Source organism: Lygodium microphyllum, chromosome 15 (genome assembly GCF_053477565.2).
Source record: "Lygodium microphyllum isolate KBCC chromosome 15, Lygodium_microphyllum_v1.1.10, whole genome shotgun sequence".
Lineage (NCBI taxonomy): Eukaryota > Viridiplantae > Streptophyta > Polypodiopsida > Schizaeales > Lygodiaceae > Lygodium > Lygodium microphyllum.
This window is the reverse complement of record NC_141149.1, coordinates 144,782,902-144,797,280: the sequence shown is the minus strand read 5'-3', so window position 1 is coordinate 144,797,280 and position 14,379 is coordinate 144,782,902. Positions and strand designations below refer to the sequence as shown.

At 42.7% G+C, this 14,379-nt stretch overlaps 1 protein-coding gene across 4 annotated transcripts in view; it reads left to right on the top strand.

Moving 5' to 3' along the window:
• LOC148025178 (nucleoporin (DUF3414)) overlaps positions 1–14,379 on the top strand; it is a 210,872-nt gene that overhangs the window by 137,720 nt on the left and 58,773 nt on the right. For all 4 annotated transcript variants that reach the window (XM_087694951.1, XM_087694950.1, XM_087694949.1 and 1 more), the window contains 6 exons: positions 2,521–2,669; positions 2,934–3,080; positions 3,192–3,314; positions 9,332–9,439; positions 9,520–9,627; positions 10,105–10,218. In XM_087694951.1, the coding sequence (XP_087551077.1) occupies positions 2,521–2,669; positions 2,934–3,080; positions 3,192–3,314; positions 9,332–9,439; positions 9,520–9,627; positions 10,105–10,218 (749 nt within the window). The remainder of the gene's footprint in view (positions 1–2,520; positions 2,670–2,933; positions 3,081–3,191; positions 3,315–9,331; positions 9,440–9,519; positions 9,628–10,104; positions 10,219–14,379) is intronic.

The window sequence follows — 14,379 nt, the reverse complement described above, 5'->3', positions numbered from 1 at the left end:
ATCCATTTGGATTGAGTGACTTATTCAGGATTTACCGTGGTTTCACAATGATGGGGCTTCTACAGTTATGGAAGAGCATGGATTTTATTGCACTGCCTCACCAAGGGATCCAGGGTTATCCACCTTTGTAAAGGTGTTCATGCTTTGCAAGGTTATTGGTAGAAGCTAGAAATCCTTCACTTTTGGAGTGGGGCCCCTCTCACTAGTTCAAAGAACGTTGGTGGTGTACTAGGTGCTTCTGGGCACTGATTGGACACACTATGCTTTGTTGTTGTGATTTAAGGTAGCTGTGGATGTATATGGAGTTCCTTATGGCTGAATAATGGGGTTCAAGGTATTAGAATCGGAGTGGCTTGAGGGGCTAATATGTGTTTGTTTTAGATCCACAAAGGCATCATTTATGTATTGCGTTTTCTCTAAATGATAAGGGACACTTGGGAAGGCCTATTTCAGTCGTCTTGTGGGTTGGGATGGTAGTCGTTATTGAAACTGGCTTGAGGGCCAAGGTGGGATTGTTTGTTTTAGATTCAGAGGCAAGGCCAGGCCCTTTTTGGACAAGCTGGTTGTGGGAGGCTTTGCTCCCAGCTTAGACTTGGGAATAGTTGTTTTGACAGGTCTTAGGTTGTTCAGAGGTTTTTAATATCTGTGCCTAGATATTAATTACTTGATGCCTTCTGCGTTGCTTGTGATCCTCTGTATGTCACAATTTGATGGGCAGTCAAAGATATTTCCTCCCCATGTTGACTCAGAGAGATATTAGAATCGTAGTGGCTTGCGGGGCAAATTGTGTTTATTTTAGATCCATAAAGGCATCATTTATATATTACATTTTCTCTAAATGATAAAGGACACTTGGGAAGGCCTATTTCAGCCTTCTTGTGGGCTGGGATGGTAGGTCGTCAGGATATTACATTGAAACTGGCTTGAGGGCCAATGTGGGATTGTTTGTTTTAGATTCAGCGGCAAGGCCAGGCCCTTTTTGGGCAAGCTGGTTGTGGGAGGCTTTGCTCACAGCTCAGACTTGGGAATAGTTGTTTTGACAGGTCTTAGGTTGTTCAGAGGTTTTTAATTACCTGTGCTTAGATATTAATTACTTGATGCCTTCTGCATTGCTTGTGAGCCTCTGTATGTTGCAATTCGATGGGCAGTCAAAGATATTTCATGCGCATGTTGACTTAGAGAGCATCTTTTGATAGCAAGGAGATCAATAGGAAGGAACCCTATCATTTTAGATCATGACAATGCAATATGAGGATCATCAGATGCCTTCCTCTTGTTTTTATGTGCCTTGAAGCAAGTGGGTGTCATGTCAAGCCAAAGAGACAAAAGAGCAGAGATTGAAAGGTGATCCTTGTAGATTGGAAAGACCTTAAGAGTTTGGTGTTAGTAAGTCCATTTGTGTGCCTTGGTGGTTCCTTGGTCTAGAGAGGATGGATCTGGAGCTCTGTTACTCAAGGAGTTGGCAGTGACACATCTTTAGCTCTGACAGATCTCACTTGCTAGCAGAGATGAACTTCCACACAGGAGAGGCAGTCTGAAAGTACCAGATTAAGAATGAAGTTTGAATAGACCTTAAGTGGATTATAGAGCAGTTGGCAACCTCACATCATTTCTTGTTGGCTCTAGAAGTGGCTTTTGGTGGTTGTCTGGTTGGTAGCTCCTGACATGGGCAGTGATGCTAAATTTGCCATGGAGGCACACCAATATATTATGTAGGGTTTACTTTGCCTGGATTCCTTGGAGAGCACTAACATACTATGTGGGGCTGCTACTTTGCCTGGATTCTCTGGAGAGTACCTTTGCAAATTGTTAATAGAGTGTTTCACATCCTTTGTGTCTCCCCCTTCAGAGGATCAGTTCATTGGGTTCTCTCCCTCACAAGTAGTACACAAGTGTAGGGCATATCAGATACTCCAGGTTGGGGGGTTCATGCCAATTGTCAATGGCACTCTCGATGGTTTCGGGGTCATTCCAGAAATTAAGTGTACAGTTGCTAGCCACCCTGTTGTCCATCTGGATTGTGATGGTTGTTCTCTCGGAGAACATGCAAGAGCTTCGTTTGTCACATACATGAAAATAATACTTGTTCAATATACACAGATGGGGCCCTGCCATAGATCCGCATGGTAACCTCTTCCATGGCCTGCCGTTGTATATCATTCCATACCATGACTGAAAGCAAGGAGCTCCACCTGGCAATGGTTGGCTACATGAAGATTGCTATCTTCAGAGGTTTGATTTATCTCATAGTCTTTTGGAAGGAGCTAATCCAGCATCCTTGAAGAAGATCTACTTTGTTGTTTTCACAAGCTCTGAATTTTGGCCTAGTAAAAGTATGGGCAGAGTTAGTAGTAGCCTGCTGCTATAGTATGAGCAAAGGTAGTATGCATAGAGACTTTGAACTTTTAAGTTGATTAGTAACTTGGCTTTTGTTTTGTTTACAAAAAGAGGTTTAATCAAATACATTAAACAAGACTGCATCTACATTCCAGCTACCACTTCTTGTTTCTTCTTTTGCAGTGGTTGAGTTATCAATAGAACTAGTTGAAAAAGGAGTCCAATCTGAAGCTTTAAACAATATAGTGGTTCACATTGTTGGTACCTGTTTCGTAAATCACTTGAGCTGGAGGTATGCTGAGAAATTTGAATGCTGGAGAATGACAGCAAAGGTTAGTGATATAATCTAGCTTATGCTGTTTCTGGTTTGTTTTTTGAATGCTAAGATGTAGGCACAAGAATAATGCTGTCATTTACACAAATCACATAAAAGTATCCGATTGTTGAAGATATATTTGTTTGTTGAACTTTATGAGTGGAACTTGCTGAATGCTGCTCAGCTCAAAGAAAGATAGACTAAAATGCAAATGTATTCTGGTCTGTAGTGTGGAATAATTTTTTAAAGCCTCCTAATTGTGAAGGTTGTACCAGTGCAGATTTTCCAGCTGGCTTGCAGAGTCCTGTATGTTGCTGAGCCCAAAACTGCACATTTAAGGTCCAGAGTTCTAGAAATTATGGTGGTTGATGGATCTTTTCATGACGTTATTCTTAAAATTTTGTCTGTTAGTGCTCATGATTTAGAGGTAAATTCATCATCTATTCTCTTTCAAAAGTGTTTGGTCCACGTATTTGTTGAATCCTCTGTTTGGTCCATCATATCAGTTTATTGATTATCCTACTCTTATTTTGTGCAGGACTTGTGTAACAATCATTATGCCAGCCCCAAAGAGATTGAATGGTTTCAAAAGGCACTTACTTATGGCACGACTCTTCTTCATCTAGTGCTCTTAAACCTACCTGGTTGGTTGCATTTCAGAGTAAGCATTATAGCCCGAAAATCCACATTACAAAGTCTGTTAGGCGTATGGGGATTTATTTATGGTTCAAACATGTAAATCGAACGACTCAAACATGTTTATGAGGTGAAAAAGTTGGTCTGTCTTAAGCAGGCAGAACCTGTTACTAGCACATTATCTCTACATGTGGACTGAAACTATTGTCAGTTGTAACCAGTTCTGCACGAACATTCAAAGAGGTGGTTTGGTTAACAATACCACACTTGTTCTTTAGAGTTTAGAAAAACTATTTCACAATAGGGACTGAAGTCTGATTGTAGGATAAACAGTGATAAGAATAAAAAAGAGTGCCCTGCCCGCCTCCTTTTTTCTGAGTTGCCCTGCTGCCACCTGTGCACTGCCTGCCTGTTGCCAGCCTGACTGTTGCCTGTGCTGTTGGCTCTCTGCGTTTTGCGGCTCGCTGCTGCCTGCCTACCTGGCCACCACCTGCCTGTGCACTGCCTGCTTGCCCCAGTCTGACTGTGCCGCTGGCTGTCTGCCTTTCACGGCTATCTGCCTACCTCACTGCTGCCTGCCTGCACTCACTGCACCAGATCTGCTGTGACCCATGCAGGATCTGCTGTCAGCAGTTGGCACTCCCATCCTTTGAGTCACGGCAGCCTCTTTTCTTACCTGCACCTCCCGTTTTTTTCAGTCTGGTCTGCTGCTTCCTTCCACTGCAGCAGGATTCAGCCAGAGTTGGCCAGCCAGAAGCTCACACAGATGGTCTGAGAAGAAAAACATTGCAATGGCCATCTTTGGTTGGACATTAGTGCATGCCATCCCCTAGGTTTATGCCTTGCATGCGATCGTATCTGTGGAACCACTTCAAACAGTCTAAGCTTTGCACAAGTTCTAGTCCACTCCCCTTCCCGTGCACAGCTATGTGACTGGCTCCATTCAAGCTTGTGCATGAGCACTTCACACATAGTGGAGGTGGTGTTGATGGGGCAAGGGATTTTCATCATTCAGCAAATGTGGCATAGGAGCCGATGGGCAGTTCTCATATGGTGTCCACGAAGGGAGCTATCTATGTGGTCTCATGGTAGAATCGCTTCACAATGTTCACCTAGTGCAAGCTAGGAGTGCACCTCCCCTTCCCAACACAACTATGTGATTGGCTTCGTTCAAGCTTGAGCATCAGCACCTCGTGCATAGCGGAGATGGTGTTGATGGGCCAAGGGATTTTCATCACTCACCTTCCCTCTGCACATGCGGCATAGGGGCACATGGATAGTTCTCATGTGGTATCCGTGAAGCGTGTCATCTACACGGCTGCACAATCTCCACCTTTGGTTCTCATCACAAGTGCACTGTGCACTCATTTCTCATGTAAGGCTGCTCAATAGGAGATTGATCCTGAGATGGAGCCTCACCCTATAGTTGTTAACGATGGATTGACCAGGATTTAGTATCATCGTGTAAGGGTGAGACAACTTTCTAGCAGCCCAAGGCATGAGAGGCCACCTTGGGAGGGACCACATAGTCTGTAGTTCAAGGGGTGAACATCTCTCTCCTACTATGACTACGGAAGAATATGGGGAAGTGGAGCTTGCTTCTTAGGGTGCTTGACAAATTCCACAACATGGCACTTAATTCTCCCTTTTTTTCCTCTCATCTGACCATGTGGAGCAAGAGCCCTTTGGCAAACCCTAGAGTTTCTCAAAGAGCATACATCTAGCATGTTGTAACGTGAATAGCTTTCACGTAAGTGGAGCTCAGATTCCCAAGAAGATGATTGTTTGACAAGTGATATAGCTAGCCCTTGCGGGTGCTTCGACAATGTTCTACTTTAGGAAGGAAAATCTCCAGTTTATGTATCTGAAACATTGGATTGCAGTTTGGTTTATTACGTGACATCAACTTCCACGGCCTCCTGGGTGTTGGGGGCCTATGATGGAAGTAGCTTTGAGGCCTTATCCTGGTGACTAGAGGATGTGAGAGAGGCTAGTGTAGTAGCACCATGTGACCTGTCAGTGTTTGGGCAGTCTGTAAGTCATTTGGTTGCTCCACCTCTGTATGAGGTGTGACTATTTATTAGGGCTGTGGATCCATGTGGGTTGCTGGTTTGAGGCAGCTGGTCACTCTTGGTTGCTTTGGGTCTCTTTCCACCATTTTGTATCCATCACATGTGCAGTCTTGCTATGATTGGTGTTGTCTCCTCCTCGATGTAGCAGTGCATTTTCTATGGCACTTTGCTTTGCTTCTCCATTGAGGCAGGGGTCTGCCACCTCCGTCATCTCAAAAGGAGACATGTTGTTGTTGTGTCTTGGGTTGTTTTGTGTGTGCTAGATGTCATGGTGCAAATGTCCCCTTCATCTATTTTGGTGAACTATATTGGAGCCTAAAGCATTCTTTCTTAGAGGTATCACTTAGGTGACCCTAGAATGCGGATTCTAAGCAGTTACATCTTTTTTGGGGGTTTGTAACTAGTTCCCATTGCCTTTGAGTTGAGTCCAAATGCCATACTTGGGTTTTAGGCCCTTGCTCATGTGCGCTTTGCCTCTATGAACAGCCTCTGAGCCATGTACATTCAGCTTTGTTTCATGCCCAACTTTGAGTTCGTAAGCTCGTTGGTAGAACTTGCAAACTTCTAGCTCCAATTATAAATATGCTTTCTACTTTGTATATCTCTTATCAATAATCTCATGTATGGGATCAAACACTGCCACTTGTGAGGTAAGACCTTCCCATTTGCTTTATTGTTTCATGTCACACGCTCAACCATCCATTCTCTCTTTCTCTTTTGTTTTTTTTCGTGAATAAGTGTATATTAATGTTGGAATATTTATATCTGGCCTTCATGCCATCCAAATAGAAAGGATACAAGTCTCACATAAGGTCTTCTGCGCCAGGCATGAAAATCTTGTCAAGCATCAGTCAAAGCCAAAAGGCTACTATGAAATAACACATAAATATCAAGCTGGCTCTAGAATTGGGGTAGAGTGAACAATATCTAGCCAAGGAGCAACCACATTAGGGAGGACCACATTTGTTGAAATCATGAAAGATATTTGCCAAAAGAGCAATGGGCCACACGTGGCAATTGTGAAATGCGTTTCATTGGTACTGAAACACGAAATGGCTGAAATGCTTGAAACGTTTCACTGAAACGCAAAACGGCCAAAGTGAAACAACTAGTTGAATGAAACATGATTTTTTAAATGAAAACCAATTGTTTTTTTGTGCTTTTTTGAGTGTCTTTAAACACTCCGCATATACAATAGACATAATTTATTGACATGAAAGGTTTGCATGGTATAAATGCGTAAGTTGCGACTCATCATTTATAAGGAAAACTATATCACATATATTGTTTAACCATTTCACATGGTGTTTCGCTTGGGAATTGCCCAAAGGTGAAATGTCTTGGGGTGAAATGCAACCTTATGGGTGAAATGTTTTGCGGTTATCTTGAGGCCACATGACTAAGAGTACTTGAGGCAGAGTCGAACATGAAGGCATTATGATATGCCAAATGTGCAAGAGAGCTGTCATTGTGAGACATTGGAAAAGGCAGGCATAATTCAAGTGCAAAGAAGACAATGAAGGCATCTTGCCGAAGACCCAAGAATGGATGGGCGTTTGCTGCTGATGATTTGCGGACATCCATAAATGGGAAACAAAGCTCCAAATCTGTCTCACTAGAGGACATGCGGGCACGTATGACATCCCTAGTAGGAAGACCACCGATATGCAACCTCTAGACAGAAACTTTTCCCTGATAAGGACTCTACCATTCTCTCTCTCTCTCTCTCTCTCTCTCTCTCTCTCTCTCTCTCTCTCTCTCAATAGAGCTGCATCCTTTATATTCGACTGTGCTGCTCATTCTCCGAGGCTCCAATTTCAACATTGTTTGTAAGTAACTGCACATGAATAAGCTCACAACATCTAGGAGGCTGATTAATTCTTCTTGTTTGGCTCTCAATTACTTTTTTGACTCTCAATTATTCTTGTGTATATGCATGCTACTTGATGATTGTGTAGGGCTTTAAACAAACTTTGCATGAAAATTTATTTCTTTCATTATATAATTGCTTGGAGTTTCAGAAATGAGAAAATGGAAACATGTGTTGGAGTCATGAAATGGAGTTTCGAACCGAGTCCGAAACAATGAAATGGGGAAGCGGATTTTATGTCTATTTGTAAGAATATTTTAATATTGGACATATATGATTTGTAACTTGAGCCTTTACACCAAACTACTTGAATTCCTTTACAATATAGAGTATACATGTACATTAGAAGACATTTGATGACTATACATGATTCTACCAAAGTCCATAAAATCACAGTCCATGAGTTTCAAAAACTTTGAAGATTAGCACTCAAAACTCAATATAAAGGATTGTAGTAGGCCATGCATGAGTGATGAAGTCAACAATGAACAGTCATAGAATCATATTATCATATATTTCATATAAACTCAAAAGAGAGAGTAGTCATTAAACAACGACACAAAAAATAAATGCATGCAACATCATCCAAATGCCAATGAGCCATGAACATGATCAATAAGTCTACAAAGTACAGTGTAGAATGTACTGCAGAAACGATCATGATCTCGATTCTCAGATCTATCTAGTATGAATCATGATGTATCTATTATCATCTATAATCCAAAGAGTCACTCTGCCTCTTCCAAATTTGAGGGAAAACAACTAGAAATCTGAGGGAAAGCAGTTGCAAATAGTCTTGACAGGAAAGGAAAAGCATTAGGCAGCTGAAGGATGATGGATGTACAGCAATAGATCTGCAAGGGGGGAAGCGAATAGCAGCAACAGCTCAGGAGAGTAAGCAGTAGTAAAAGAGGGTGAAGAGTAGAGGAAAACAAGTGCAAAGTGCATGCAAGGAGGCAAAATGACCAAAATGACTGAAAATTGGGATTTGGATAGGAAATGTTTTGGGCTTTTTGAATTTCCATTTCCATTTCGAGCAGCCCAAAATGCCATTTCAGGCATCTCGAAATGCTGTTTCGGGGAACTATGTTTGATTGCTAGGTCAATCCTAACTAAGCGTGGCCCCTAGTAAATAGACTTTGCATGAAACATTATTTCTTTCACTATCATGTTGGTTCTAACTAAGCTTGGCGCTAAGGGAGTTAGCCTTGAGCAAAAATAAATTCTTTTGCAGGAGGGTTGCAAAGTTCTAACACGGAAGCTGTCTCTATGAAATTTCTCTACTATCACCGTGAGTTATTAGTTGAAAACAGTTGTGACTGAAAATTATTTAAGATGCTAATCCTTCATTTTCAGTTGCCAAACAAGATGAAATTCGGCTGTAAGCAGATTACGTTTTATGGAGTAATTTGTACCCTATGTCAGTGAATAGATGAGCCAACTGATTAACATAAAATGGGGGAGGCATCCTGACTAGGAACAGTATAATTCATCCATCATGAAGGAGCGTGTTTATGTGAATGCATTCATGGAATGTATGCTATATTCTTTACAGGATGGGTCAGGATAAAATTGAACAAGTGATGACTGATTTATGTATGTTCCTACTTGGTTGTGTGAGGGTGAACTGAATTTAACAATAAATTGCGCATTTAGTATAATGCCAGTTTTATATACTTAGGCATGTGCATGCAAGGCTTTCGCAACTGAAATAACATGTGTATCTAAGTGTTCTGAGTCAAAATCAATGAGATCTGTTCTTTCCTGAAACTGACTTTAGCATAGAATGGACATTGCCTGAAACTTTATTCTGGAATGTTATGCAAAGCCTGAGCTTTCGTTAGATCAAAAGGTTAGGGACGTTGTGCAGATGCAAGTGCGTTTATAAGGGAAGTTGGCCATGATGAGATCAAAAGCTTAGGGAGCTTGTGCATAGTTTATACTTAAAAGACTGGACTGTTAAGTAATATATCTTCAGCATTTTAGAGCTACTTTTTGTGTCATAGCAATGTGTGACAGAATTTAGCATCAATTTCAACCCTAATTCTGTGGTTAACAAATTTGAATCTCTATGTTCTAACAGTTTGCTCTGTTTGCTAGGATGGAGGTGTCATGACTCCAATAGAACATGCCGTGTTGCACCATGCAGTTGGAACAATGTCATTTATAGGTTGCATTGCATCCCTTGTAGGGTTTTTTCGAAATCCGGTGAGTGCAAATGTTAATTGGTTTCTGAGCACTCTGATAGAGATGATTTTTGACCTCATTAGATTTTCTCTGTTTGATAGGATATACAACTGGCTGCTGTCAGGTTGTTTATGGTTTTGTGTGTTGTTGCTGCTCAAGTGAAGCCACATTCTATAAGCATTTCTAGCTATCTGCAAGATGCTGATCAGGTAGGAATCATCAATTAAACTTTGCCTGGTTGACTGACTCATGCTCTGGAATGAGGATAATTGTTTCAACTGAACCTGTTAAAGATGTATTTGAAGCACTCTTGTGGAATAGCATACCTCCAGATCTTGAATAGACATGACAGAGACAGATGATTAAGGTTTGGTAAATGTCCGAGAGTTAAGGCATGTGTATAAGTGTAAGGATTTGTGTTAGGATGAAGGTGATGATTGATATGATGGCCATGATTGCTGTGATTTCACGATAGGTAATTGTATTAATTACGATTTTTAAAAAAAATAAGATTGCAAGATTACAAGATGCAGGATGGCTGTGTGTGTCTCTCTCTCTCTCTCTCTCTCTCTCTCTCTCTGTGTTTGGAGGGGTGGGTGTTGTATTGAGTTGAGTTATATCATGATATCATGGAGGTCTCCTCAGTATATCTGTTTGATCCAAGTTATGGCTGCGGTATTTTACAGAGACGACTACTCAGATTGGCAATTGGGCGGCTGTATTCGGAAGAATCATCATGCTCAAATGGGCAGCTCTTCGATGCTACCATAGACTTGAGTAAAAGTGCAGCAAAATGTCAGGTTCTTCAATGACTATACTTAAAACTTGTTTGTCCTTTTTTTGCACAATTGTATATGGCACTTCTTACACTAGGTAGTCAGCTGTGCTGTAAGAGTAGTGGCATCTCAAAGGAAGCTGGCACTTGTCACACTAAGTACTCTGCTTTGTTTTAAGAATAACGGTGTGCTAGAAAGAGTAATATTAGGAATTCATTTGGATAATTTTTGTTACACGAACGTTGGCTCTTTCCAATGTAAAAGGTTTGAATATGCTGTGGAGTAAAAGTATGCTACTATGATATCTTCCCACTTGTTCTTCTTCGTCGAAGGCATGGTGCATCCAGCAGTATGGTTCACCTCGGAGTAGTATTCACGACCATGCAGATTCCTCAACTTTCACGCACCTCCTAATCCCCAATTTTTATTATGTACTTTCCTCCTTGTAAAGAAAAATACCCTAACACAGAAACATAAATAGAAACTGTACGACAAAGCACAGACTGATAAAAAGAACACAGTTAGGGTTAGGGTCAGAGTAACTCAGAGACAATGAACACAGTGAATAAATGAAATGATATGACTACTAATAATACGATGCTCATGTAGCAAACACACTATGGAGTGAATGAATACTGAACCTCGAACTCCTGTATCTCTAGGATTAGGGCAGGGGTAATGAGCTGGAGAGTATGTCATACTCCGAATGGATCTCGAATCGCAGCAAGGCAGCCTCCGGATGTCCAACACCAGCAAACGCAACAGTGAGAAGTTGGATCTGATGCAGACAGCAGTGAGGAGAGAGAAAACTAAGAACGGAGCCTGCAAGAGAGAGAAAGACTAAAAACGCAGGCAGGACAGCCTGCAGGAGAGAGAAAGACTAGAGCGACTTCAGACAGGAGATAGAAAACTGTCAGGGCGGCAATTGGAGCCTGCAAACGCAGCAGTTTGCTGGCGTGGCAGGCTGTACGACAGCAGTGCAGATGAACAGCAGTCAGTAGCCATGCAAAAACAACAGCAATCAACGTGTGGAGGGCTGGAAACAGGCGCCAGACTGGAGGGAACAGTGATAGACAGCAAGGGTTGAGATATCCTCCGTGACTGGGGTGTGGGCAGCAAGCTGGTAACACCTGATACCTGCAAAAACGAGATTGTGAAAGAGTGGAGGGCTGGCTTCCAATCTATAGAAAATTAGGGTTCTAGATCCTCTCCCACTTAACTTTCTTGATCCGCTTCCCGTTTTAGGATTTTGGCTAAAATAAGCCTAAAATAAGTATGTTTTGGGGCTGTTTAGGTGGCTAAGTGCATTTCTTCGCACAACACCCCCTCTCAGGCCCAAAATAGGGCGAGAAAAGTAGGCCAGCCTAAATTTTGATTTACGTCAAGGCGGCCCATCCCAAAGTTGCTAGGGCATTGGACAAAAGTTGCACGTCGGCTGCCCAGTGGCCTACCAAAACTACAGAGGCGATGGATATCTTACCAAGGAAGCCTAAGTGATCACCCCAAAGAGGTCAGGGCATCGGACCAAGGGTGCTCATCGGCTGCCCAAGGGCCTACCAAGGCCTACAAAGGTGGATGGAGTCAACAATGGACTTGCTTGTTTTGTTTTGTTTTGTTTTTTTTTTTTGTTTTTTTGGTTGTTTTTTTTGAAAAGTGTTTTGAAAATACATAAGTAATATAGGGGCAGCGGCCGATTAAGTGACAAATAGAAAAAGATAAAGAGAGTTTTAAACCCAAGTTATTCACAAAACTAGCAAGCCAATCCCTCGCATTGACGATGATAAGTGCCTAAGGATAATAAAAGTGAGTATATGTGTCAATCATGTGTTGAATATGTGAGAGGTTAAAAAAAGCGATGGGCTTAGCAAGACAAGCAAAGCAAGGAAGCAAGCAAGGGTAGGGAAACTGTCTTTAGGAGAACTGCTATATGTTATGCTATGAATATGGTGGATCCTAGAGTCGATCACTCCAAAAGACCGAAAAGGGATAAATGCGCACAGATGCATGTTGACATGAACAGAATGCCAATGCAAAGGGTAATGCAAAGGGAGATGCAAGATTTGATGCTCATGCAATATGCTATGCAACAGTGCCATGGGACAGTGCCCTCGCAGGGGAAGTGTTCACTTGTCCAAGTGCCCTTTTACAATCAGGTCATCCTGATAGTGTGGATGAAGTTACAAATGCCCATAATACAATATAAAAGAATAAGTGAATGTAATGTCTGAAAAACTGTAAGCATCATCACTGTCACGATCAACAGTAGAAGCGGCCCCCTCTTAAACTGGAAGGGAAAGCAAGAGGGAAGCACCCTCTCCCCGTCAAGCTGAAGAAGTAGGGGAGGGTGTCTCAAGCTGATCCTGGGTAGCAGGTACTGAAGAACCGGCCAGTTGACCACTTTTGTCAAGATATCTGCAAAATTATCTGATGAAGGCACAAACTCTAGGCGAATAGTGCCTAGCTCAACCTGCTCTCTGGAAAAGTGAAAGTGGACTCCCACATGTCATATCTGTGGTGTGATGATCGGATTGCCCGGAAGGGCAATGATACTCTGGTTGTCGCAGTAGACAACTGTGGGAGAGTCACATGGAAAATGAAGCGCTGCCAGTAAATTCCTCAGATAGATGGCATCGGTGGTGGCATCGAAGAGAGCCCCGTACTCAGCCTCGGCCGTGGAAGCTGCCACCGTCTCTTGCTTACGGCTGGACCAAGAATGGGAGACGTGCCCAAGGTAAGGAGGTAGACGCCATGGAAACACGGGGTGTCAGGATCTCCTGCCCAATCAGAATTAGTGTACCCCTGCAAACATAAACTAGAACCATATGTTAAGCCATAAGAAAAAGTACACCGCAAATAACGCAACACACGAAGCCATGCAATCCAATGTGACATCCTAGGTGCTGTGAAATACTGAGTGAGTATTCTAACTGAGTAAGCTAAATCTGGCCTAGTGTGAATTAACCAAAGAAGTTTTCCTACAACAGAACGATAGGTGTGTGCATCGAAGGGTTGTCCTAGGGTATCCTTCGATAAGTGGAATCAGGCGTGTATGTGTACGCACGACACCTCAAGACTCTGAAATGGAAAATAACAGGCCGAGAGCGAAAAAATGCCTCATATGGGGTCTTTTGAGGAAGAGTCGCAGTTGGGCACCGGTTGAGGATATAAACCGAAGTGTTAACGGCCTCGACCCAAAGGTGCTCAGGAAGCTCGGTTGCAAACAGCATAGAGCGTGCCATTTCCATGACTGTGCGGTTCCTACGCTCTATGACTCCATTCTGAGAGGGGAAGTTGGTAGAGGTAAGCTAGCGAGAAATGCCATGCTTTTGTAGAAACTCGGAAAACTCGTGGGAGATAAACTCACCACCACTATTACTTCTCATGTACCTAACATGACGACCAGTCTCGTTATGAACCAGCGGCACCCAAGTGAAAGCATTTGACTTATGCTTGAGAAAAGACACCCACATGTATCGAGAATGATCATCCACTATAAAAAAGAAGTACAACGTACCGTTCAAAGCAACAGTGGATGTTGGCCCACAAAGGTCAACGTGAATCAATCTAAGAGGCTTCTCAGCTCTATGTGTAGACTGCTGATGAAATGGCGTACGGTGCTGCTTTCCGAGCTGACAGGCTTTATAGACATCTCGAGCTAGCTTCAGGCGTGGAAGGCCCTCAACCAGCTCACGGCGTGACAACTCATAAAGTGAGTCATAACCAAGATGCCCTAAGCGAAAATGCCAAAGATGCTCATTGTGCGTAGGCTCCCGAGATGTGGTTAAGGCTTGGAAGCTATGGAACACGGAGCCTTCGGTGGTCGGCTCGGTCAGAAAGTGTGTCATGTGGTATAGGCCATTAGGCTGTGCCTTACTGCGAGCAATCACTAAACCAGTCAGAGAGTCAAGGACCTCGATTGTGGTTGCTGTAAAGAAAATTGCTCGCCCCAATTGGTAAAGCTGCTGAACAGATAATAAGTTCACCCCAAGCTGAGAAACATGATATACATTGTCCAGCGAAGCCAGATCCTAACCCTTGTTAGTGGCAAAACTGACGCAACCCTGAGCCTGAATCTTGATCGAGGAGTTGTTTCCTACACGGACCCACCTGACTGCAGGGGCTCGGGTACGGAAAATGTTCTCTATAGGAGTCATGTGATGTGTAGCTCCACCTACAATCCAAGTT